General features: G+C 41.3%; 1 protein-coding gene and 1 long non-coding RNA gene across 2 annotated transcripts; one reads left to right on the top strand and one right to left on the bottom strand.

Moving 5' to 3' along the window:
* Window positions 1-6,915: 6,915 nt before the first annotated feature.
* On the bottom strand, window positions 6,916-22,155 carry LOC148114773 (uncharacterized). The gene is made up of 4 exons (XR_015733527.1): window positions 21,857-22,155; window positions 20,566-20,693; window positions 16,300-16,330; window positions 6,916-7,409 (listed from the first exon to the last, which is right to left on the bottom strand). It is a non-coding gene; the product is annotated as an uncharacterized LOC148114773 (long non-coding RNA).
* Window positions 22,156-24,234: 2,079 nt separating this feature from the next.
* On the top strand, window positions 24,235-24,657 carry LOC117661078 (protein LDOC1-like). Its single transcript, XM_034409584.1, has one exon. It carries the CDS (start codon window positions 24,235-24,237, stop codon window positions 24,655-24,657), a length of 423 nt encoding a protein of 140 aa, XP_034265475.1.
* The last annotated feature ends 213 nt before the right edge of the window (window positions 24,658-24,870 follow it).

Here is a 24,870-nt window from a genome sequence, read left to right as displayed (position 1 = left end):
TGTGGCCACTGCCGGTGCTGTTGCCACCTTCATGGCCTGCCTGCTACTCTTGCAGTGCCTTGCAACAGCACAGTTAAATTTAGCACACTTCACAATGAGGAGATGGCATCCCCTCCTCCTCCTGGAGCCCATTACAATGCGGAGCATCAGCCGCAGCCGGGCCGGAGAGCAAGTGGCACATCTCCCTGAGATGTGTGCTCAGCACAAACAAGGTGTGCTCAGCACAAACAAGGGACAGAAGAAGCTTAATTTTATCGTACCATAAATAGGTGTACCACCCAATCTCAAATCTCTCATGTAATTCTGAATCAAATAACATTCTATTTCTCAGCATCACCCTTCTTTCAGCCAAATTAAATAACGAACTGTGAAATACACTATCAAATGTTGCAACACTTTATATTTAACTCTTGCTTTTTTATCTTACCACACAAATTTGTTCATTTCTTTTTTAAGGTTACCCACCCACCAATTTTTCTAGCAACTTGAAAATTGAAAAACCATTATTAATAATGTAATAAAAACAGTGAGTAAAAAAAATAGCCACATCAAGGAAAAATAAACTTCAATTTCAGTTTAATTGTTTTGAATCCACTTTGAATTAATTTGAATCTGAAATTCATGCACTTTCACACATAGTGCCTGGGTGAAGGCCTAGTTCTTTAAGAGTTTTTAAAATGGTAATTGAGTCCAGGCCATGTGGACATCAGGAGGAACATTGTTCCAAAGGCCAGTTTTGGCTTTTAAAAAATGCCTCCAGCACAGTGGTGGGTTGCTCCTGGTTGACTGATACTGGATCCATTTGTGCTGGCTGGCAACTAAAGGACCCTAATATGTGGTTCTTTTTTGACAAATATATAACCAACGTACACCTTCAGGACTATCAGACTATTGGCTACTTTTCCCTACCTGTACAAATTGGCGTTTCTTCATCTTCTTCATGACAACGACGTTCTCCATTAGATCCTACATGTAATGATGAAGTTATCATTGATACACAACTTTCCTCTTTAAATACCTTTGGCCGTGCTGTGGCTGGAGCTATTACTGGGGTGATCACCTTAGGGGCTTACCCTGGAATAATAGCTCAAGAAAATAGACATTCTATCCTGGACTTAACATGTCGCCTGGAGAAATCAATTAATGCCACTGCTGCTATTGTTCATGATCTCCAAAATGAAATTGAGGACCTGAATCAGGATGTGCTCCAGCAACATTTTGCTATTGACTATTTGTTAGCACGACAAGGAGATTTTTGTAAACTTGTTGGCCGTCGTGGATGTGCTGTTCATTTTCATTCCCTGAACAAAACCATTGAAGATGAACTTGCTAAACTCCAATCATATTTTCAGAATAATGTTCATGCTATTTCTTCTCCTTTTGACTGGTTGACCAATTGGATTCCTGATTGGTCCTGGCTTAAGAAGTTGTTTTTTATGCTGTGATTATTATTGTCATGTTAGTTGCTTGCTGTTGTTTCATTCAGTGTATTCCCTCATTAATTGCTATGTTTCGTCCTGCTCCTCTCTCTCTGCCTCCTCACCAAATGTGACATATACAAAAATCTTTGTTCCCTCAAAATTAAATAAAAAGAGAGGACATGTAGGAGTCTGCAGTCTGCATATGTGCAGGAATTTTCCTATCGTGGATGGCAAACCTCAGATAAGGAAGGTTACTTGCACTTAAGTGCCAGGAAATGACATTAGAAGATAAGACCCTAACTCTGTAAATAAGAGGAACAAGAGGAGAGGAAGTGGGATGTGTCTTAGATTTTAATTATAGCTAAATATTAGAAGTGCTTAAGCAAGCAGTAATGATTAACTTATGATTTAAGTTACCTGGAAGTTTCTGTGAGCCAATGATATGCTGCCAAGTACGCTGTAACTTGAAAGTAACAAACTATATAATGTCACTATGTAAGGCAATAAACTTACCACATATATTCTCAACCTTTGTGTGTGTGGTCACTCAACAATATATGTAATAAGAAATGAATTCAAATAAAAATATAGCAAATGTGAAAAAAATAAAAGGAAGATACAAAGAAAAAAGGAGGTAGAAAAAGACAAATAAAAGAATGGAAAACATGAAAAAATATATGAAAATGTGACTTCTGTAATCAACTTCTCTAAAAATACATATAATTCCATTCCTTCTACATAGCATTATTTCTAATCATCAAAACTAGTCTAGTCTAGTGAAAAGAAGGACTAGAAGTGACATGATAGCAGTGTTCCAATATTTGAGGGGCTGCCACAAAGAAAAGAAGGGTCAACCTATTTTCCAAAGCACCAGAAGGAAAGACAAAAAGCAATGGTTGGAAACTAATAGTACATCTAAGTAGGAAATACTGTATATGAACAGGATTTATGAAACCTATTTATTTTATTAAATTTGTATAGCTGCCCATCTCACAAGTCTGACTTTGGAGCTTGTAATAATGAAAAAACAACAACAAAAATAATAAAATATAAATAAACACAAGAGCACACTGTACAACTATCTTTAAACCATGGTTATTTTTTTAAAAAAATAACAGCTGTTGAATATAAATTATATACTGTAGTTATTTAATATAGCCATTACTAATTGTTTGACAATTAGCATGATGGCTCAGCTATACCTTCAGGCCAGGCCAGAAACATAGGGGCCAATCCAAGTTTCTGGGAAATATATTCCTTGCAGCAATTTTTCTGCCTATAACTAACTACTGGGAAGATTCAAAGAACAAAAGAAAAAAACCCTCTAGCAAATTCCTCTTCTATTTAATTTCAATGGGAAGAGGGAGAGATGCATTTGCTCAGAGATTTGGAGTAGATTGTTCCATCTGTTTCCTAGAGAAGAAAGTAGGATGCACTTCTGTGTGCACTCTCATCAAATAAATGTTTCTTAAAAGTTGTCCTGCTATAGAGGTATTCATAACATTTAAAGAATGGCTGGTTCCATTTATATCAGTCTTTCTGATTTCGAGATGGTTCTTTTTAATAACTTGTTCTAAAATGGTTTGTTCTGAAATAGGACTTTTAGTCATAATGAAAATGAAACTGTCTTCCTTTTAATGCAGAGAGAATTGCTTGTTGTATCTGGGTTGAGGTTAAAAAAATCCATCAGTGTTTGAAATCTATTCTGTGAAATAATATGTCATTTTGAGGACAACAATATTTTAATCTCAGCAAATTAGATGCAGGAGTCAGATAAGAATAATTATGCTAGAGGCAGATGCTAAAAGTCCCAAGACCATAGAGCACTGATTTGTATAATATAAATATCTGTCATTTTGTATTTCTTCAAATGTACGTATAATTGCTGGAAGTTATATTTCAGATATGAAAGCCAATTCATTCGTCTTCAAATCTGCATCCATTTCAGAGAACCAAGCTCAATAAAATTTATTCAATCATTACTTTAATTTCCTATTTGAGTGAAATCTTGCTCCAAAATCAACATATATTTGCATAAACAAAAATGGCTAATAATTGATTATAGACAGAATTTGAACAGCATATTTATTCTGAAAGAGTCATGCCTCCAAAGTTCATAATTTTCAGGTCTTTGTGTAAGAACACCCTGTCTGGTTTGGGCACTCCAAAACAACAATTATTTTTAAAATAATTCTACAGGAGCACAGCAAAAAAAAAAAAAGAGACAACCCTCCAAATGTTAATAGGCTCAAGCCCGAACAGTGTGGTGAATTATGAAGAGAAATAGAGAACATCTGTGGGCCAGAGGACTCCCACCCTTGCTCTAGTAAGTTGGCTCTAGATTGGAAATCAGGAAAAGAAAGGGAGAGCAGCTTTGTTGTAGGGGATTGCTTCAGAGTTTCTCATAGGAATTTTAAAAGCTAAAAAGTTAAAATTAGAAGTTAGAAGAGCCTTGGAGTACAGTGGTCTAAGGCACCCTGTTATTAAGCTGGTTATTAAGACCAGCTGCCTGCAATTACTGCAGGTTCGAATCTCGCCAAGGCTCAAGGTTGACTCAGCCTTCCATCCTTTCTAAGGTAGGTAAATTGAGGACCCAGTTGTGGGGGCAATAAGCTGACTTTGTATAAATATACAAAAGGATGAAGGCTATTGCTGAGCACATTGTAAGTCGTCCTGAGTCTCCGGAGAAGGGTGGCATATAAATCAAATTGAAAAAAAAATAAATGAGCAATACTTTAAGATAGGTTGGTTTTCTTTTCAGTTCATTTAGTGCTAGAATCAGAGAAAGTGCAACTGGATAGGAATAGAGCATATAGCAAGAAGATTTTATCCAAGCAGTCCCCAACCCTTTTTCAATCTTCTTGTTTCTGGAGAATTTAAATTAACCAAGAACACTGAAAAAGGAAATAGTTTCGTTTTATCCCACTTTATTCCTATTTTATAATATTTAGATCGGGTTCTAAATATTTTTTAAAAACCATCCTCTTAATCATCTACTAAAAATTAGGTGGATAAATATGTTAGGCTGGTGAAATTAAGACATTTCCTCACAAAGAAGGAAAATAAAAATATAATAATATAATTATATATTTATAATTTATAATAATTTATAATTTATATAATAAATGTCTAAGAAGTTGTAAATCTTTTATTACTTTTAGTTACATTTGTCAAATACAATTAAACATTTGTTCAGTATTTCTTTTTCTTATATATTTTTATTGTTATTTGGATTTTCAAACTCAAAGTATTTAGTTTTAGAAAATGAAATAGTTAAAAAAGATAGAATTTTGACAGATTACTAGAAAATTTACAGTGATACAAAGAAATTACAATATTTATCTTGCAATCATAACTGTACAAATTACTATAGTTATATATGAGAACATCTTGAAGCAGTATTTCAGTATTAAAACTAGACCTAAGATTGCATTTTACTTTAACAGTTCTATACATTTAGTGTTCAAGCTTCTAACAACAATGCACTTTAATGATGTATTAAAATTTACTTTCTCTTTGGGTAGTATTACATAAAGTCACAGTTCTGCAGTGTGGTTCCCCTGTGCAAAAATATCAGATTAATCAATCTATGGTACTGGTATTATACGGAACCAGATGCAAAGGATAGCAGAGAGCCTGAATAACACAGGAAACACTAGCATGGGCTGCTGAGAAATCTAGCATCTGTCAGTGCTCCAAACTATGATTTCCCCAGTGCTGACATGAATGAGTGGGAAAGAGCCTGTTAGAAGCAGTAGCTTGACTTTTCACCCCATTCTTTCCTCCCGGCAGATAACGTCACCTAGGTGATGGGAGGAGGGGGGGAAATTCCTGTGACTTGAAGTAACTGAGATGGAAGATGGACTTGGAAGATGGCCAATGAGACACTGAGATTTGAGGAACGGAAAGGGAGGGGTTTGGGATCAGAGGATCAGTTTCGGCTGCAAATGAGTTCAGAACTAGATCGTTATTCTTCAATAAATAATAGATTTCATCAAAGACTTTGTGTTTGAGAATGAAATTTATTTGAGATAACATTGGAACCTGACAGACAGCCAAAACTCCTTTCCAAGCCAGGCTGGCTGACCTCCAATCCTCCAGTTCCCTCCCAGACGTATGGACTGAATGGAGATCTTCACCTGACGCCATGGCTGGAGCTAAACTATCTGAGGAAAGTTTAATTCAAGCAACTAGAGAAGAGCCAGCCGTGATTCCAGCCAGCTTGGAAACTACAAAATCTAAACCCTCCCTGTCTCCCCCGGCAAAGCTTCAAGCCAAGAAGAAGGCAGATAAGTATCCAGGAATTTTGCCAAAAGCCGCAGAGGCTGAGTTTCCCTTCCCAAATGTGCAGGAGAAGGGGAAACCCCTAAGTGAATTGGGGAGGGCAGACTGGTTATGGGACTGGGAGCAAGCCAGAAAGCACCAAGAAATTTTAAGGAAGCCACTCGATAGCCCCATAGATGAATTGAAGGAGAAATTTGACCGTGCCATCCTTCGAGAGGAGGAGCCATCATGCAGACCAAAGGAAAAGAGGGAACCAGTTTGGGCTGCTGAACCGAGAGGCCGTAGGCTGAAGCGCAGCCCTTCCCCCCTCCCCAGCAGAAGGAGAAGGAGCCCAACATTGCATCCATAGGTTCCCCCCTGGCCCAGCAAGCAGAGCAGCCTAGATGGGACAGCACCTCCCTACCCTAGAATGAGGGATGAGGAAGAGGACCATCAGCACCGAGGCCAGACTTACAGAGCCCCGCACAGGGAGGAGAGGGCAGTGAGGGAGGAACCACCCCGGTTCAGAGGGAAGATACACCCCATTTTCCACAGCAGCCTCCTGAAGCCTGTAGTGGGGTCTACTTTAAGGCCGACACCACGTGACCCCCCCCCATGTCCCTGGTTGTTGGGGGCCAAACTCATTGTGAAGTACAGCGAATTCTCGATTCAAGATGGCACAGGGGCCGCCTCCAATACTTAATTAAATGGAAGGGTTACGCATTATCAGAGGCTTCCTGGGTGAAGAGCACAAACATCCAAGCTGACCGCCTTATAGCCAAATTCCATGCAGATCACTCGGGGAAGCCGGGGGGGGGACACACCCTCGGAGGGGATAACGATACTTAACTTGTTGTGTTTTTTTTTTTCTTTTGCGGCAGGCCGCTCTGGAGAAATGAAGGGAGAGGGGCCGGATGTCAGCGCTCCAAACTATGATTTCCCCAGCGCTGACATGAATGAGTGGGAAAGAGCCTGTTAGAAGCAGTAGCTTGACTTTTCACCCCGTTCTTTCCTCCCGGCAGATAACGCCACCTAGGTGATGGGAGGAGGGGGGGAAATTCCTGTGACTTGAAGTAACTGAGATGGAAGATGGACTTGGAAGATGGCCAATGAGACACTGAGATTTGAGGAATGGAAAGGGAGGGGTTTGGGATCAGAAGATCAGTTTCGGCTGCAAATGAGTTCAGGACTAGATCATTATTCTTCAATAAATAATAGATTTCATCAAAGACTTTGTGTTTGAGAATGAAATTTATTTGAGATAACATCAGAACCTGACAGCATCTCTATCGGCAGCAATTTCAAATACAGACTAACTGGGTTAAGTTGATGCTGGTAGGAACTCATGGTCTCTTCAGATTTTAAAGAGTGCCCAGTATGTAAGAATACAATCAATATGTGTCAGTCCTGCATTAACTTCCAAGTGCAAGTTTACCTCATTTTTCAGGAAATAAGGTCTCCCCATAAGTATAGAAGCACAGGAAGCATCAACCCCTTTGAGAAGGCTGAGAGGGACTTGGCTGGAATTTGCCTTCAGTTGAACATTGAATAAATCCTCAAAAGAGGCATCATCTGTACGGGCCACATAAATGTAGACAAAATACATGCCAGTTTCCAGGATTTCAAGTCTATAGTTACCAGCATCCACTTGAACTGTTGAATCATCACAGTCGTGTTCCCATTTCCAGATGATAGATGTCTGAGTTGCTGAAGAAGTGACTGGTGCTTTCATGCATAAGTAAGATTGGGGTTGGGGGAATCCAAAAGAAAATACAAAAATATTTATTTATATGCAACAAAATATTCCAGTATACCATCAATTCCAGAGGTGCTCTATTTCAGGGTCTTGTTCAACCATGGCTGCCACCAGAATACTCTGCACTTCACCTACCTTTTATTTTTCTAGTCCACTGGCACTCAAGCAGGTTCATCTTTCCCAGATTACTTTTGGGAAAGTTCATAGGTTTTGTACTTCTGTACACCATCAGAAGCTTCACTGTGTGCATATAAACATAAATAAATAGAACTGTTTTGTTCTAACTAACACCTACATCAATTTACTGAGAATTCAGGCAGAGGTTTGGGAGGGAGGGGGTAGATTAATAATAATACAGATTTTAGTAGTGAGAATCTTTTGTAGGATTACAAATAGTCCTTGACTTATGACTACAATTGAGCCTACAATTTCAGTCATAAGTTGTGATGGTCATTAAGTGGGTGATCACATTATGGGTGCCCATGCCCGGATTTTAAGACTTTTGCAGCAGTTGTTAAGTGAACATGGTGGTCATAAAGTGAGTGCTGCAATCATTAAGCAAATGTGTGGGAAACAACCTATTTACTATTTGTTGTTACTAATATCGGCACATATTTAAGCTGCAAAACTCTGGAGAACCATTAGATGAAAGCAGAGAGTTAGATGTTTTATAGATCTTTCCTGCCATCTAGTGGTTATAGCCATCAGTTGCTATATATTATCCTCAAGTCAAGGGCCATCTAGAAACATGAAATATAAATAAGAAAATAAGTAGGTAAGTAAATAAATAAATGAGTTTTTTTCTATTCCTTAGGCTGATGGATCTCTGCTGCAAAATGCTGAACAAGCACTAAATGGCCACAAAGAGATATAAACCTATGAGATATATATATATATATATATTTGTGATCATCTAGGTCAGTGATGGCTAACCTTTTTGCCATCGCGTGCCAAAAGCAGGGGGAGTTGCGTATGCGCGTGCCCACACCCATAATGCGCCCCATCCCACCGCACATGCATGCACAACACTCTGCACTCTCCCCCACTTTTGGCACACAATGGCACAGTGGGCCTGGTAGGCCCATTTCTCACCCTCCCCAGGCTCCAGAGGCTTTCTAGGAACCTGGGGAGGGTGAAAACGGCCTTCCCCACCCTCCCGGAGGCCCTCCGGAGGCCGGAAACAGCCCGGTTCCCAAGTTCTGGTGGGCCTGGAAGGCCCGAAAATCAGTTGGCTAGCGCGCACATGCATGCTGAAGCTAAGCTAGGGCAATGCTCATGTGCCCACAGATATGGTTGTGCGTGCTACCTGTGGCACACGTGCCATATGTTCGCCATCATGGATCTAGGTCTTGACCAGATTTTTGGAATCAAAATATAGTAGCTCTAACTTAAGTATTTGACAAAGAGTGTGTGGTATAGTATGGGAAGCAATCTCCATTTCTGCAAGTTTGAGGTATTCTTGGTAGAATGGGAGATGGAGATAGAAGTGATTGATTCCATTTTCCTTTTCCTGGCTCATAAATATGGGATGTATTACTTGGTAGTCATCAATTGGTTGGAACTGGAAATAATTTGGCATGCAACATAACAGCACAATAAGAATATTTGGAATTACAATGAACTTTATTTTAATAGACTAATTGGGGCTGGGGCTGCAGGAAAACTCTGAAGGTGGGTTGTGCTGACTAGTAACAGTACAATCAATGCTTTCAAAAGTGTTCTTCATGAGAAGTAAGGGTTTGGGCCTGTCACTCTTTCTCAGATTAGAAACTACAAATAAATTCCAAAAATCTTGCCAAGAAAAATGCTAGGATTTGTTTAGGCAGTTGCTGGGTGTCAAGACTGACTCAAAGCCACATATATTTAACATAGATAAATTTCTAAAGTGCAATTTATATTTTTAGCTCACAAATGCTTCTGATAGTATATCAGCTACAATTAAGTAATGAGTAGAAGTGGCCTACTAGTTGTAAATTCCCTTTTTTAAATCTTAAAATACAGAAGAGCAAACTTTCAAGCATTCACCCAGCTATTATGTCTAGATGTTAGGTCTGCAACTGAAAGATTGTGTTAAATTTGGTGAATCTCTGATCTTTATTATTATTAGTCAGCATCTATGATGCTTGCTTGTTATCAGCTGCCATAGCAGGGGGGGAGGAGATTGGCATTTGGGTGGGGGGGATGTGAGCTGGAGAGAGATGCTTTATGTGAACAAATAGGGAGGATTGCTCCTATGTTCTACTGCGCAGCTGTATGGACTTGTTTATGCCTAGTCAAGGTCAACCATCCTGGACGAAAACACCTGAAGATGCTGCCCACATGACACCAATTGGGATGAGGATTGGACATTTACCCTGGGTCTTTGTGGGAGGGATTTGGGGATACTTTCAATATGTAACTTTCATGCCTTTTGCTTTTCTTTTGTTGCTATCAGTTCAAATTCAGTAAAAGTACCTTTCTCTACAAACATAGAGTTGGGGTTTTCCTTTCTTGAGTTTTGAATGGAGGCATGCCTGACATTAAGCAAATCTGCTTTATCAGCCATCCCAGAGAAAACTCTACCATGGGGGCTGAGCAAAGAATGTCTAACCAAGGCAGCGACCACGAGGACATGGGAGCTGCTAGGTCGACTCCAGGAGTGAAATCTGAACCAGTTTGCTACTGGTTCACTGGCCATGAATGCACATTGTGCACCAAGCATGCATGCACACCAAATGCGTGCTGCATGCACATGCGCAGTGAGCACCAAATGTATTCTGCATGCGCATGCACAGTGCCCACCAAACGTGCACTGCGTGTTTAAAAAGCTACCGGTTCAGTTGAACTGGTAGTTAGCTACCGGTTCAGGCAAACCAGTAGTTAGCTACCGGTTCAGGCAAACCGGTAGTTAGCTACCGGTTCAACTGAACTGGTAGTTTTTTTTACTAGTTCTCCCGAACCGGTAGTTTTTATCGCTCCTGTTTTGCCTGATCTGGTAGCATTTCACCCCTGGTCGACTTCCCCCGAGTCCCACTGCTGTTGGGAAGAGTCGGAGTGAATGTCTGAACTGCTGATTGAGGAAAAGCCAGTCCAAGACAAATGGTTGCTGGGCATAGGACAGATGGAGGCTCCGGAGGAGATTCCCCCCCCCCGGGGTAACAGCTGCAAGACACCGGCATGGAGAGGCTGCTTGGCAGGAAGCTGACAAAGAAGACCTCCTGCTGACTCAAGCCCTGCATCTCCTGCAAGAAGCTCTTGAAAGTCAGAGAGCATGTGAAAGGTATGCCTTGCCTGCGCGTGAGGAGGCTGAGCAACCAGGAGGGGGGGAGCAGAAGCCCCTGCATACCCAGATGAGATTCCTAGAGCTTGGCCAGAGCCAGCACAGGCTCCAGGAATTCAAACAGCGACTTCAGCCCAGCCCCCCCCCAGTGGGGGGGGAGGGTTAGTTCCCTGGGGGTGCCAAATTCCAAAGTGCCTCAGCTAGCAGTAAAATATGGAGGAGATCCCAAGGCTTTGGGATTCTTCCTAGTCCAAGTTTAGAATCATATGCAGGAGTATGGGGAGGATTTTGCTTCAGAAGCGGCAAAGGTGTGGTGTGTCACCATGGCCCTGGAGGGGACAGCAATTGAGTGGATGGTGGCCCTTCATAATGAAGATTCCCCATTGCTGAGGGATTATGACCTGTTTATGATGGCCCTCCGAGTGTGCTTTGATGACCCCTTAGCTGAATGAAAGGCTAGAACCAGGTTGAAAACTCTAAACCAAGGGAGGAGATCATTGGCCGAATACACCGAGAAGTTTCACGAGTTGATTTGCCACATGTGGGGATGATCCCAGGAGGCCCTGATGGAATGTTACAAGGATGGCCTCAATGAGGATGTCTACCAAAGCTGTTGTGCCCGAGAGGTCCCCTGAAACCTGCAGCGCTGGTATGTGTTGGCAGCCAAGGTGGAAATTGACCTGGCCAGTACCGAGGGGACCACAGCTGGAACAAGCCTTCCCCTTCCACCCTGAAAGAGGCCCCTAGAGCTGCCAAAGGGGGACCAGCATCCAAGCCCAGATCCACAGCATGCTTCAGATGTGGGAAGGAGGGGCACCGAGCTGCTGATTGTTTCACCAAGCCTGGCTCCAAGCCAACCCCAACTGGAGGGAAGAGAGCCAAGAAGCCGCCAGCAAAGAACCGCGAAACAGCTCTGCAAGGAGTGGAAGTCGTAGAGTTCGCTCCTCCAGGCCTGGAGGAGTTGGGAGATCTGACCAACCCAGGGGACAGCAAAACCGACTCCAACAATGACCTCCTGGTAAGTCAGCATGTGGGCCCCATTACTATTCTGGTGGAGTTAAGGGTGCCTTCATCTGGTGCCCATGGAAAGATGCTAGCCATTTTGGACTCTGGGGCTGAGACTGAGAACAATGAAAGTACCCATAGTGTTGGATGGCCAGTTGGATGGTCAGTGGCTGGGGGGGGCAGCCCACTTTGTGACCAAGCTGGTTGAGATGTGGATGGGGGACCACTGAGAGACTTTGAGTTTTATTGTAGCCCCTGGAATGGAATAGCCCCTCTTGCTCGGATTACCCTTGCTCCAGAAATGGAACCCTCATGTGAATTGGAGGAAGGGGTTGTTGCACATCTGCTCCACCCAGCAGGGGAAGGAAGGGGGAAAACCCTTATGCATAGCCAAAGCATGAGGGAGTTGGCAGCAGCAGTGAGCAAACACATTGCTGGGGAGGAGAAAATCCCTAAGGAATATTGGGATCTCAGGGAAGCGTTCAGCGAGAGGGCATCAGATGTGCTCCCAATCCATTGCTCCATTGACTGCAGTATAGAAATCCTCCCAGGGGTGAAACTCCCTAAACTAAAGATCTACTCCATGGCCCCTTATGAGCTGGAGAAATTGCAAAATTTTATTGATAAAAACCTAAACTGGGCTTTCATACAACCAGCTAGGCCACAAGTCCCGGTGTTCCATGAGAAAAAAGATGGATTACAAAAATATCAACGCCATTTGCATAGAAAATGTTTACCCACTACCCCTTATAAAGGACATGTTAGCTCATCTGGTTAGGGGGAAGGTTTTCACTAAGCTGGACTTGAGAGAGTCTTATTACTGAGTTCGAATTAAGGAAGGGGATGAGTGGAAAACGGCCTTCAATTGCCCTTTGGGTTGTTTCCAGTTTAGAGTGCTCCTGTTCTGGCTACAGGGGGCACTCGCTGTGTTCATTCAATTGATAAATGAGGTGCTACATGAACATCTTTACACGGAGGTCCTGGTCTACCTAGATGACATTCTTATTTACACTGAAACCCTGGAGGGACATGTGAAAATAGTGTGTTCAGTTCCGAAAAAACTCAGGGCTGCTGAGCTGTATGCCAAATTGTCAAACTGCAAATTTTACCAGACTAAAATTGACTATCTGGGTTACCACATATCGCATGTGGGTAATGAAATGGATCCGGAGAAAGTCTGGGTAGTCTTGGAGTGGGCTGCCCCATGCATCCGCAAGCAGCTGCAAAGCTTCCTAGGCTTTGCTAACTGATGGAATTTTGTCAAGAGAATACGATGGTCATAGCAAACACTCTTTTCCAACAACCCAAGAGATGACTCTACACATGGACATCACCAGACGGTTAACACAGAAATCAGATTGACTATGTGCTCTGCAGCCAAAGATGGAGAAACTCTATACAGTCAGTAAAAACAGGAGCTGATTGTGGCTCAGATCATGAGCTTCTCGTTGCAAAATTGAAGAAAGTAGGGAAAAGCACTAGGCCACTCAGGTATGAACTAAATCATATCCCTGATGAATATACAGTAGAGGTGACAAATAGATTTAAGGAATTAGATCTGATAGACAGAGTGCCTGAAGAACTATGGACAGAGGTTCACAACATTGTACAAGAGGTAGCAACTAAAACCATCCCAAAGAAAAAGAAATGCAAGAAAGCAAAATGGCTGTCTGAGGAAGCTTTGCAAATAGCTGAGGAAAGAAGGGAAGCAAAAGGCAAGGGAGAAAGAGAAAGATACACCCAATTGAATGCAGAATTCCAGAGAATACCTAAAAGAGATAAGGATGCCTTCTTAAATGAACAGTGGAAAGAAATAGAAGAAAACAATAGAATAGGAAGGACTAGAGATATGAAGGGAATGTTTCATGCAAAGATGGGCATGATAAAGGACCAAAATGGCAGGGACCTAACAGAGGCAGAAGAGATCAAGAAGAGGTGGCAAAATTACACAGAAGAATTATACAAGAACGAGCTTAACATCCCTGATAACCATGATGGGGTGGTCACTGACCTTGAGCCAGACATCCTAGAATGTGAAGTCAAATGGGCCTTAGGAAATCTGAACAACAACAAAGCTAGTGGAGGAGACAGTATTCCATCTGAGCTATTCAAAATCTTAAAAGACAATGCAGTAAAAGTGCTACACTCAATTTGCCAGCAAATTTGGAAAACTCAACAGTGGCCACAGGATTGGAAAAGGTCAGTTTACATTCCAATTCCAAAGAAAGGCAATGCCAAAGAATATTCAAACTATCACACCATTGCACTCATTTCAAATGCTAGTAAGGTTATGCTTAAAATCCTACAAGCTAGGCTCCAGCAGTATGTGGATCAACAACTACAAGAAGTACAGGCAGGATTTCAAAGAGGCAGAGGAACTAGAGATCAAATTGCCAACATATGCTGGATCATGGAGAAAGCTAGGGAGTTCCAGAAAAACATCTAGTTCTGCTTCATTGACTATGCTAAAGCCTTTGATTGTGTGGATCACAACAAATTGTCACAAGTTCTTAAAGAGATGGGAGTACCTGACCATCTTATTTGTCTCTTAAGAAACCTATATGCAAGTCAAGAAACAACAATGAGAACTAGACACGGAACCACTGATTGGTTCAAAATTGAGAAAGGAGTTTGGCAAGGCTATATACTGTCACCCTGCCTATTTAATTTATATACAGAGCACATCATGAGAAAGGCGGGGCTAGATGAATCAAAGTTGGAATTAAGATTGCCGGGAGAAATATCAACAACCTCAGATATGCAGATGACACCACTCTAATGGCAGAAAGCAAAGAGGAACTAAAGTGCCTCTTGATGCAGGTGGAGAAGGAGAGTGCAAAAGTTGGCTTGAAACTCAACATTAAAAAAACTAAGATCATGGCATCCGGCCCTCTTAATTCCTGGCAAATAGATGGGGAAGAAATGGAGGTAGTGACAGATTTTATTTTTCTGGGCTCCAAGATCACCGCAGATGGGGACTGCAGCCAAGAAATTAAAAGACGCTTGCTCCTGGGGAGGAAAGCTATGGCAAATATAGACAGCATACTAAAAAGCAGAGACATCACCCTGCCAACAAAAGTGCGTATAGTCAAGGCTATGGTTTTCCAGTTGCAATGTATGGCTGTGAAAGTTGAACCATAAGAAAGGCTGAGCGCCAAAGAATTGAGACCTTTGAACTATGGTGTTAGAGAAGACTCCTGCGAGTTCCTTGGACTGCAAGGAGATCAAACCAGTCAGTCCTAGAGGGGATCAACCCTGACTGCTCTTTAGAAGACCAGGTCCTGAAGATGAAACTCAAATACTTTGGCCACCTAATGAGAAGGAAGGACTCACTGGAGAAGTGCCTAATGCTGGGAAAGATTGAGGGCAAAAGAAGAACGGGATGACAGAGACTGGATGGAGTCACTGAAGTAGTAGGCGTGAACTTAAATGGACTCTAGAGCCGTGATGGCGAACCTACGGCACGTGTGCCAGAGGTGGCATGCAGAACGCTCTCTGTGGGCATATGCGCTGTTCTTATGATTTCCAGCATATGCGTGTGCGCTGGCCACCTGGTCTTTGCGCACACCGAAGTGCTGGAAACCCGAAGACCAGCATGCACACTGGCCAGCTGGTCTTCAGGTTTCTGGCACTCCAGCGTGCACACATTCTGGTTTCGGCACTCGCTGCCGAAAAGGTTCACCATCACTGCTCTAGAGGATGGTAGACGATAGGAAAGCCTGGAGGAACGTTGTCCATGGGGTTGTGATGGGTCAGACATGACTTCGCAACTAACAACAACAATGCCCAGTCAAGGTCAACCATCCTGGAATACCAGGTGGACGAAAACACCTGAAGATGCTGCCCACATGACACCAATTGCGATGGGGATTGGACATTGACCCTGGGTCTTTCAGGGAGGGATTTAGAGATACTTTCAATATATAACTTTCATGCTTTTTGCTTCAGATCTTGCTTTTTCTTTTGTTGCTATCAGTTCAAAGTACCTTTCTCTACAAACATGGAGTTGGGGTTTTCCTTCCTTGAGTTTTGAACAGAGGCATGCCTGATAGATTAGCCATTGGCAGAATTTATCACATTCACAGAGATAATTCCACATCGTATTTGTTGCTATAACTAGCTAAGGGGATCTTGAATATTATTTTTAAGTTTTTTGCTTGCTCTAGTGAATGAAACATAAATGAATGTTACACACTGCTGAGAGGGTTCTGATTTAAAATATAAGGAAAGCAACTCTTCAAAAGAGGAAAAGCTCTAGGTCAGAGAATGTCAAACTTTGTAGAGTTTAACTCCATAAGAAATGTGGATTTTGTTTTAGTTTGCAAAGTACTATTTTCCTACTTTTTTGTCTCTCAAGAAGCAAAAGTAGAAAATAGATGTGTATCTTGATATTGCGGAAATTTAGGTTGTAATATAAGATCTATGAACCAAAAAGTATCTCTCATACTCTGCAGATAAGGGTTTCATGTCATTTCCTCACAATACAAAAACTTCAATCACTCTAGGCCTTGTTTTGTGAAGTGGGGTGTCAAAATGTCTCAGAGAAATAGCAAAAACTTTCAGGAATAAACTGATAAGGAGATATAAGTACTCACAAGAACCATGAACCCAACATGTCTTGAATGCCTGTAAAGGAAAGAAAAATGAGACATTGCACTGCATTGTATTCAGGCATTTGTATGTCAGCCTTAAAACTCTAACCTCCATTACAGAGTTGATATAATGCTAAGATGGTGTTTTACCACTCTGAAAACATATGTGAAGTGGCTTCTTTATACTTAACTGTGGATATTATAGGACCGTGATGGCAAACCTGTGGCACTCAGAGCCCTCTCTGTGGGCATGTGCGCCATCGCCAGCTGCTCTTCCGGCTTCTGTCATGCGCATGCATGCCAGACAGCTGGTCCGGCACACATGCGTGCCAGACAGCTACTCTCTTCTGGGTTCCAGTGCTCCGGTGTGCACGTGCGCTCCTGTTTCAGCACTCAGTGCCAAAAAGGTTAACTATCACTGTTATAGGATATTCATTTTTTAAAATATTCTTTGGTATAAGTTCATAAAAGTGGGCATTCTTGTGCTCATTAAAAGAATGAGTTTGGCTAATCAGAATATCTCCAAAGTTACAGCCTTTTCTTTCTCCATTACTATTATAATTAAGCAGAGAATAACAGTGTGATTATTATCCAGAGTGAGACCCCCTATTGTTTCAGACATACCAAGGAACTCTTTAGCTTCACAACAAAACTGCCAAAGCTGAGTTAAGAGTGTTACATTGCCTTGGAGTATTCTCTAGGATGGAATTGGGCCTATCTCCACAGTCCAACAATAATGGGAGGACTAAAGAATTGAGAGGAAGGAAGAATAGATTTTGGCAAAGGAACCAAAGAAGAATGAGTGAAACAATATGAAAGAAAAAATGAAAAGGGGTTTGCTAAGAAAAAGGGAAAGATGACACAAAGAACTGGAGTGTAATATTCTTACTTATGTGATGTGTCATTTCTGAGGTTAATGAACTCAATATTTTTTTCCCTTCCACCTTCAAATCCATATATAGCCAGTTACAAAATCCCAAGAAACATCATACTTAATGCCATCACACACATCACAGTGGAAGGTCAAGGAATGGAAAAACATCAAGAACAGCTATCCCCTTTGCTTGCCTATATGACTGGCCATGCTCCAACATATTTGAAGAGAATGTATTTCTGCCCAGTTTGTTTTAAGAGATCAATTAATTTTTTTCTACCTCCATTCATCCTTCTCTCTTTCCATTCTTTTTCTTCTTCCTTCAATAACAATTTCCCCTCCACCTTCCAATTAAGCTTGGAAAAAAACAATTCCACTGTTATTAATAATTTTTCTCAACCCTGAAATGCAACATGGTGGCAATTTTTGAGCACCATGGCAAACAGGGAAGGGAGGGTTAAAATTCTTTCTCCAATTTATGGAAATCTGGCCTGTGTGGCAATGAAAATTAGGAAAATCTTTTCATTTACATCTGCAAGCATGTTTTCTATGAATGGAATAATATTTAAGGAAATTCCATTTTTGAGTGGGGATTATTTTTCAAATCCAAGCAGTTTTGAAAGATACTAGGAAACAGACAGAGGACCATTATTCTGATTGTTGTTTTTGTCCCTATGTTGCATGAAAAATATTAACCAATAACTACAGATGAAATACTATGGCCAATAAGAAGAGACAGTCAAAGAAACGATGATTAAGTGGGCTCAAAATATCAAACACACAATACCTTTGGAAAAATGGGAAAAGTTCTGGCAGGTAAACCTAAATTTAACAAAAGCAACGGCGTACAAGGAAAACCAACTGAAAATGTTTTATCGGTGGCATATGTCTCCAACCAGATTGGCAAAAATACAACCTAAAAATAGCCCGATTTGTTGGCAGTGCAAAAAGGCACAAGGGACTTTCTATCATTTATGGTGGACTTGCCCGGTAGCAAATAAATTTTGGTCTAACATCAAAAAATGGTTGGAACAAATAACAAAAACACAGATTGAAAAAGAACCAGAAACATTTCTATTAGGAATCTTTAACAAATCATACCCTAAGGATATCAAATATCTCACAATTCACATATTAACTGCTGCAAGAATAACTTACGCAAAAAATTGGAAGCAAGAAAAAATACCAAGTGAAACAGAAGTAATAGGAAAAATTTTAGAATGCGCTGAAATGGATAGGTTAACCAAAGAATTACAAGAAAGAGAAGAATCAGATTATTATAAAATATGGAATAATTGGTATAATTGGTTAAAAATCAGAAATATACAAAAATATAGGGGGAAATATTACCGATTTAAATATATATATATATAATAAAAAATGTTATTAGATTAAGGAGAGGTGAAGGAATATATCATAAGTAGAATTGTAGAATGTCACTCTGAAAAAATTCTTAAGAAGAAATTATACTCTTTTTGTGTATATGTTGTATAAATGTTTGTTGTGTATATGTTACGTATGTCTTTTTTAATATTTATATTCAATAAAAACTATTAAAAAAAAAGAAAGAAATACTATGTCCAATTTTGGCCACCATCATACCAGAAGAATGTCGAACAATTGGAAAGAGGGTACAGAAGAGCAATAAGGATGGTGAAAGTCTTGGAGGCCAAATCCTATGAAGATCAGTTAAAATAACTGAGTAAATGTTTAGCCTAAAGAAGAGTAAGCTAAGGGGACACATGATAGCAGTTTTCCAATAAATAAAGGACCATCACGGAGAATAGAGTATGGGTTTATTCTCCATAGTGCTGAAGGGGAAGTTAAGAACCAATGGTTTATCTGAGATGGTCTGAAAATTCCTGCCCTCAGCATTGAGTTAGGGTAGAAACCTCCAAGGTCACTTCCAAATATGATTCCATGGAACCGGATTTACTTAAAAGTATATGCAGAATATATAATCCAAAATGCTGGAAATAGAAATTAGAACTAAAGTTGCTGCAAAGAAGCTCAATGGTTGGTTTCTTGAAGATACCACTTTGATAATCAATAGAAAGGAAGATTTAAAGAATCTCATATTGAAGAAAGTGCAAAAGACAGTCTGCTCATTCATACCAAAGAAACATCCTAAGTTTATGTCAACAGGAATTGACAAATAGGAAAAGAAGTTAAATCAGCAACAAACTTCATTTTCTTAACATCAGAAATTCATGATACCTATCAAATTGGGAAACAACTGTTCTTTGGGACAAATCTATACAAATTGTAACATATTGATGTGAAAGCTGGACCATCAGAAAGGCTGAAAAAAAAGAAAAATGAAGGTCTTTAAACCATGCTGCTAGGGGAAAATGCTGAGAATATCTTGGGCTGTATGTAGAACAATGCTGGATTATGTACAATCTGATTGCTACTAAAAGCACTAATAATGAAGTTAAAGTTCAAATATTTTGGCACATAACATTAAGGAAATAATCACTGGAAAAGATTTTCAAATTTGGAGAAATCAAAGGCAATAGAAAAAGAGGCTGACAGAAGAGTAGATGGCTAGGTGCTGTCACACAGCCTGGAGCACAAGTACTCAAAGAACAATTACTGACAACACTGACAAAATGATATCCATCAAATCAGAAGCAATGAACAATATTACAGATAACCCTCAACATACGACTATAATGGAGACTGCTCATTCTAGTTGCATGTTGTGGTAGTTGCAAATTGAGTCTATCACATGATCCACCCAATTGTATGAGTTTTGCGAATGCAGTGGTTGTAAAACTGCATGCTACGATAATTAAACGGACTGATAGTTTGCTATGGTACACTTTTGCCAAAAAACGTAATTGTTTTTGGCAAAACTGTCATAAAATGCAATCATGTGACTGCAGAACATTACAAATGGTCATAAATGCAGCCATGTTGCCAACTGCCCAAAGAGTGGTTACATAACTGCAGGGGAGCGGGGTGAGTCAGAATTTCAGAACCAGGTCATAACTCATTTTTTTGTAGCTACAACTTTGAACTGCAACCAGCTGTAATTTGAGGAGTATTTGTACAGCAACTATATTTTTCTTGAACACATTACTGTTGAAGCATCAAACTATCATAATTAGCAACCTCTATAAATAATTCAAAATATTGGCCCAACTTAATATGAGAAATTTCATTTGTTGTAACAGACCTTAATCTTTCTGGCTTTTCTCTTTAAGATTAGAGTTTAGGGGGAAAAAACTCTAACCCTAAATCTTTGCCTTGAGATTTGTGTCCCATCTATTAGTTCATAAATCTAAAGCCAGGGGCTTTGCTTTCTAACTAATGTCTTGTAATTCATTGTAAAAGCCACTTTCACTGAAGAGCTGAAATTAAAAAATACGTACAATAAATAGAAATTTTACCTGCTTTTGAAGATGAATGCATCCTAATAAAAATAGAAGCAGTACAGAAGTGACCAAACATGTTATAAGGCATAGGATGATGCAATTATGTCTTCCTTTCCTGGAATCCTTGGAAAAGTTGGTTGATTCTGTGAAAGCCAATGCTTCTGTCAGGTTTCGGTGCTATCTTAAATGAGTTTCATTTTCAAGCGCAATCTCTCTAATGAAACATTTTTATTTAAGAACATAAAAAGCCGACAATCCTGATTTCATTTTTGCAGCCAAACTGGCCCCTCCTTCCAACCCCCTCCTCTTCCGCTCTCCAACCCCAATGTCCCATTGGCCATCATGCAAATCCATCTCTACCTCCCGGCATGTTCTTTTCACAGGAATGTAGCCCCCACCCTCGTCTCCCAGGAAACACTATCTGTACATACAAAACTAGGTAAAAGTTCATCTTGTTATGTCAGCGCTGGAAGAGAGCCTAATTTGGAACACTGACATCCGGCCCCTCTCCCTTCACTTCTGCGACATCACCTATCCCATAGGGAAAACACAACAAGATTAGTCTCATCAGCCCCTGGTCTGGTCGGCCTCTCTCTTTTTCCTCTGGTGGTTTTGACGTGTCACTCGCCCGCAGCCCTCTGTCGACTTTTATCGCTACCCGGAACCATTCAGCGAGTCGGTTTGGGATGTCACGATAGGCAGTCACTTGGGAAATTCTTTTATCTAGGCTTGTTCTAAAAAAATACACCAGCAATCGCTCTGGTAGGGGAGGCAGTGTCCCAATGACTCTCCTGAATTCACGGATATGCTCTCTGATAGGCTTCCCCCTCTGCATTAGGTTTCTGAGCTCGTCTTCCACATAGGGGTCCTCCTCCTCCTCCTCATAACGGGCTCTCAATAGTTGCAAGAACCCATCCGCATTTTGTAGCTGGGGGGCCCTGTATTTGTAGAGTGATGCTGACCACCTCTTTGCTTCTCCCTCCAGCCCTTCCGAGATAGCATTCACTAGGGCTCTGGGGAAAGGGTAGAGGTGTCCGAACCGCTCTATGTATATCTCAGCTGAATCGAGGAATTGGGCGAGGTTGTCTGGGTCACCATCGAATTTCCCTCTGAACTGGGGTGGTTCCTCCCTCTCTGCCCTCTCCTCTCTGTGCTGAGCTCTGGAGGGCCAGCCTTGGTGTTGGTAGTCCTCTGCCTCGTCTCTCATCCTGGGGTGGGGAGGTGCTGCCTTGTCTAGGCTTCGCTGCCATTCCCATCCCCAGCTCGCCCTTCCCAATTCACTTAGGGGTTTTTCTTTATCTTTTACCTTTGTATTTTCCAAGTTGGCTGGAATCACGACCGCTTCTGCTCCTCCCGTTTCTTGAAGCAGGCTTTCCTCCGAGAGCTTGGCTTCAGCCATAGTCCGTCCGACCAGATGTCTGGGAGGGAACGGGATGATTTAAACTCAGCCAGCCTGGATTTGGAGGAGAGTTTGGCTGTCTGTCAGGTTTCGGTGCTATCTTAAATGAGTTTCATTTTCAAGCGCAATCTCTCTAATGAAACATTTTTATTTAAGAACATAAAAAGCCGACAATCCTGATTTCATTTTTGCAGCCAAACTGGCCCCTCCTTCCAACCCCCTCCTCTTCCGCTCTCCAACCTCAATGTCCCATTGGCCATCATGCAAATCCATCTCTACCTCCTGGCACGTTCTTTTCACAAGAATGTAGCCCCCACCCTCGTCTCCCAGGAAACACTATCTGTACATACAAAACTAGGTAAAAGTTCATCTTGTTATGTCAGCGCTGGAAGAGAGCCTAATTTGGAACGCTGACAGCTTCCATATTCCAGGAGCTCAAACCAGGAAAATGGAAAATTTCTTCAGAACTTCTTCAGAAGTTAGGAACCTGACTGTAGAAAAGGTATTTATATACTTGCCTTTTACAAATGGGTGGGGTTTGCATTTCATCATAACTGAATAATAAAAGAGGGCACCAAGACAACAAAACGGATATAAGAAAATAGCACTTTCATTTGGCTTGGAGCCCAGCATCTGCTATGTAATGAATGCCGGGAGAATTTTATACATCAGCTGTTCATATTTATGAAATTTCACAAAATTGTACTGCAGAATATCAACCAGTCAATCTGTGATTAGCATACTCCACAATGAAATGAAAAAGAACTGCAGGGTTACAAATAAAAATTAGATTCAAAAAAAGATCAGGAGCAATATGGCATATACAGAGAACAATTGGATATAGATAAAATTCTATTAGGACCGGGGCGGGGGGGGGGAATGATCACAAAAAAATTACAATCTCTTATTAAAATACAAAATGGAAGATGAAACAGTAAAAGAAACAATGATCTGTTGGGCAAAAAACCTCCGGCACAATATAGAATTAGAAAAGTGGGACAAATTGTAGGATAGAAATTATAAATTAACAATGGCAGTAGCCTATAAGGAAAATTTGTATAAAATGTTCCATTGATGGCACTTGGCACCAGTGAGATTGGCCAAAATGTTCTCAAATTTATCACCTAATTGTTGGAGATGTAGTTACAAATTAGGCACATACTACCATATGTGGTGGATGTGCCTCAAGATAAAAAAAAATTGGCGAAAAAGAACTGCAGGGACTTCTTCATTTCTACCTAATAGGTAAAAATTGCTGTCTGTTTCCTAAATATCTTTATGAACCAATTAAGATATTTTAATACATGAGAGGGACTGACAGCAGCTTTTAAAACAGTTCCATTAAGGATACAAAAATTTGACATATTATTAGTAACCATCTAATTAATCCAAACTAAAATATGGAATTGGCTACCCTACCCAAAAGAGTAATCACTTATAATGTTTCTATAATAGAAGATGCAATTATGGGACTAGTAACTCTTTTGCTTGATGCTTCTTATCCATCCCCCCCAAACCCCAGTTCAATCTTGTTGTGTAGGTTTGCTCCATTATTTCTTTCTTAGCTCCTCTTCTCATCAGCTCCATCTGTTGTGGTCTGTCAGCAGCCTGCGGAGCTGGCAGCAGAATCAGACAGTGAAGAAGTTGTGGAGGAACATGGGCCAGTCCTGGAGTCTGGGGAAGGCTCGGACGACGGCTCTGCATCAGAGGCAGAGATGGGGCCAGGGCCATCTGGGACTTATGTACAGACCCAGGAGCCTCCAGAGTCGGATATCAGAGAGGCAGAGACACAAGGGGAGCCTGTTCCTAGTGCATGCATGCGCAGAGCTGCCAGAAGGCAAGAACAATTAAAACAAAAGGGACGACTCGGGAGTAAGGCTTGGAGATGATTGGCCCCTCCCATAAGACATAAAGGAAGAGCAAAGGCACGTGGGCCTTTGCAGGAAGCAATGTTGTGGATGGTGTCAGTGTTGAAGCTCCATTTTTGACTCTGTGTTTCTGTGTGGCCTTGCCAAGATAATTGCCAATTAGGTCTTTGGCAGCGTGTCAAAGAAGATAATGATGGGTGTTTACCAGCCTTATCCCAAGGACTGTGGCAGACTTCTGTTGGACTATTTATAAACTCTTGGTGATTCAGCACGTGCTGTGAATTAAAGGAATTCAGAGCCGTTAAAATAAAAAAAGGGGTTTTGGGACTAATTGTGTGCTTTTTACTATATCAGAAAGCCTAGGTCAGAACAATTTGCTTCCTGCCCAAAACTAATTACAAACAAACCTTTATCACGATGAAGCAGCTTCGTGCTGAGAACGTGCAGCTTCAGCAGCAATTAGCTTTGTTGGCAGCACAGATGGCTCAGCTCCAAGCTCATGCTGCTCCACCTCCCCATAGAAAATGTCCGGTTGCTGTGCCAGACAAGTTTGATGGCAATCAGGCCATGTTTCCTGCTTTTTTGGGACAATGCCACTTTTTTATCAGCCTGAGAGCTGAAGACTTCCCCACTGACTGGGATAAAGTGGGATTTATGATCAGCCTGCTCTCCGGCTCTGCGGCTCGCTGGGCCACGCCCCTGCTGGTTCAAGCTAGTCCTCTGTTAGACAATTTCAGGGGGTTTTGTGATTATCTCAGATTTTTGTATGAGGACCCCATCAAAACACAGACTGCTACCCAACGTCTGAAGACCTTGAAGCAGGGCTGGCAACCACTGTAGGAATATATCAATGAGTTTCAGTTGCTTAGCCAGGATTCGGCCTGGAACGAGGCTGCCCTCATGGACATGTTCCAGAATGGGTTATCGGAGGAGTTGCAGGACGAGCTGGTCCGGGTTGATATTCCTCCAACCCTCAATGTGCTGGTCCATCTGTGCCTTAGGATCAATGCCCGGTTGCAGATACTGTCCAGTCGCTGTGCCTGCCAGGACATG

Source organism: Pantherophis guttatus, chromosome 3 (genome assembly GCF_059756535.1).
Source record: "Pantherophis guttatus breed Tessera chromosome 3, ASM5975653v1, whole genome shotgun sequence".
Taxonomy (NCBI): Eukaryota; Metazoa; Chordata; class Lepidosauria; order Squamata; family Colubridae; genus Pantherophis; species Pantherophis guttatus.
The sequence above is the reverse complement of the archived record's forward strand: the minus strand, read 5'-3'. Positions and strand labels throughout refer to the sequence as shown.

Bases quoted from the DNA above. Each gene is read 5' to 3' on its own strand.
- LOC117661078 (XM_034409584.1), top strand. From the start codon at position 24,235: ATGAAGCAGCTTCGTGCTGAGAACGTGCAGCTTCAGCAGCAATTAGCT.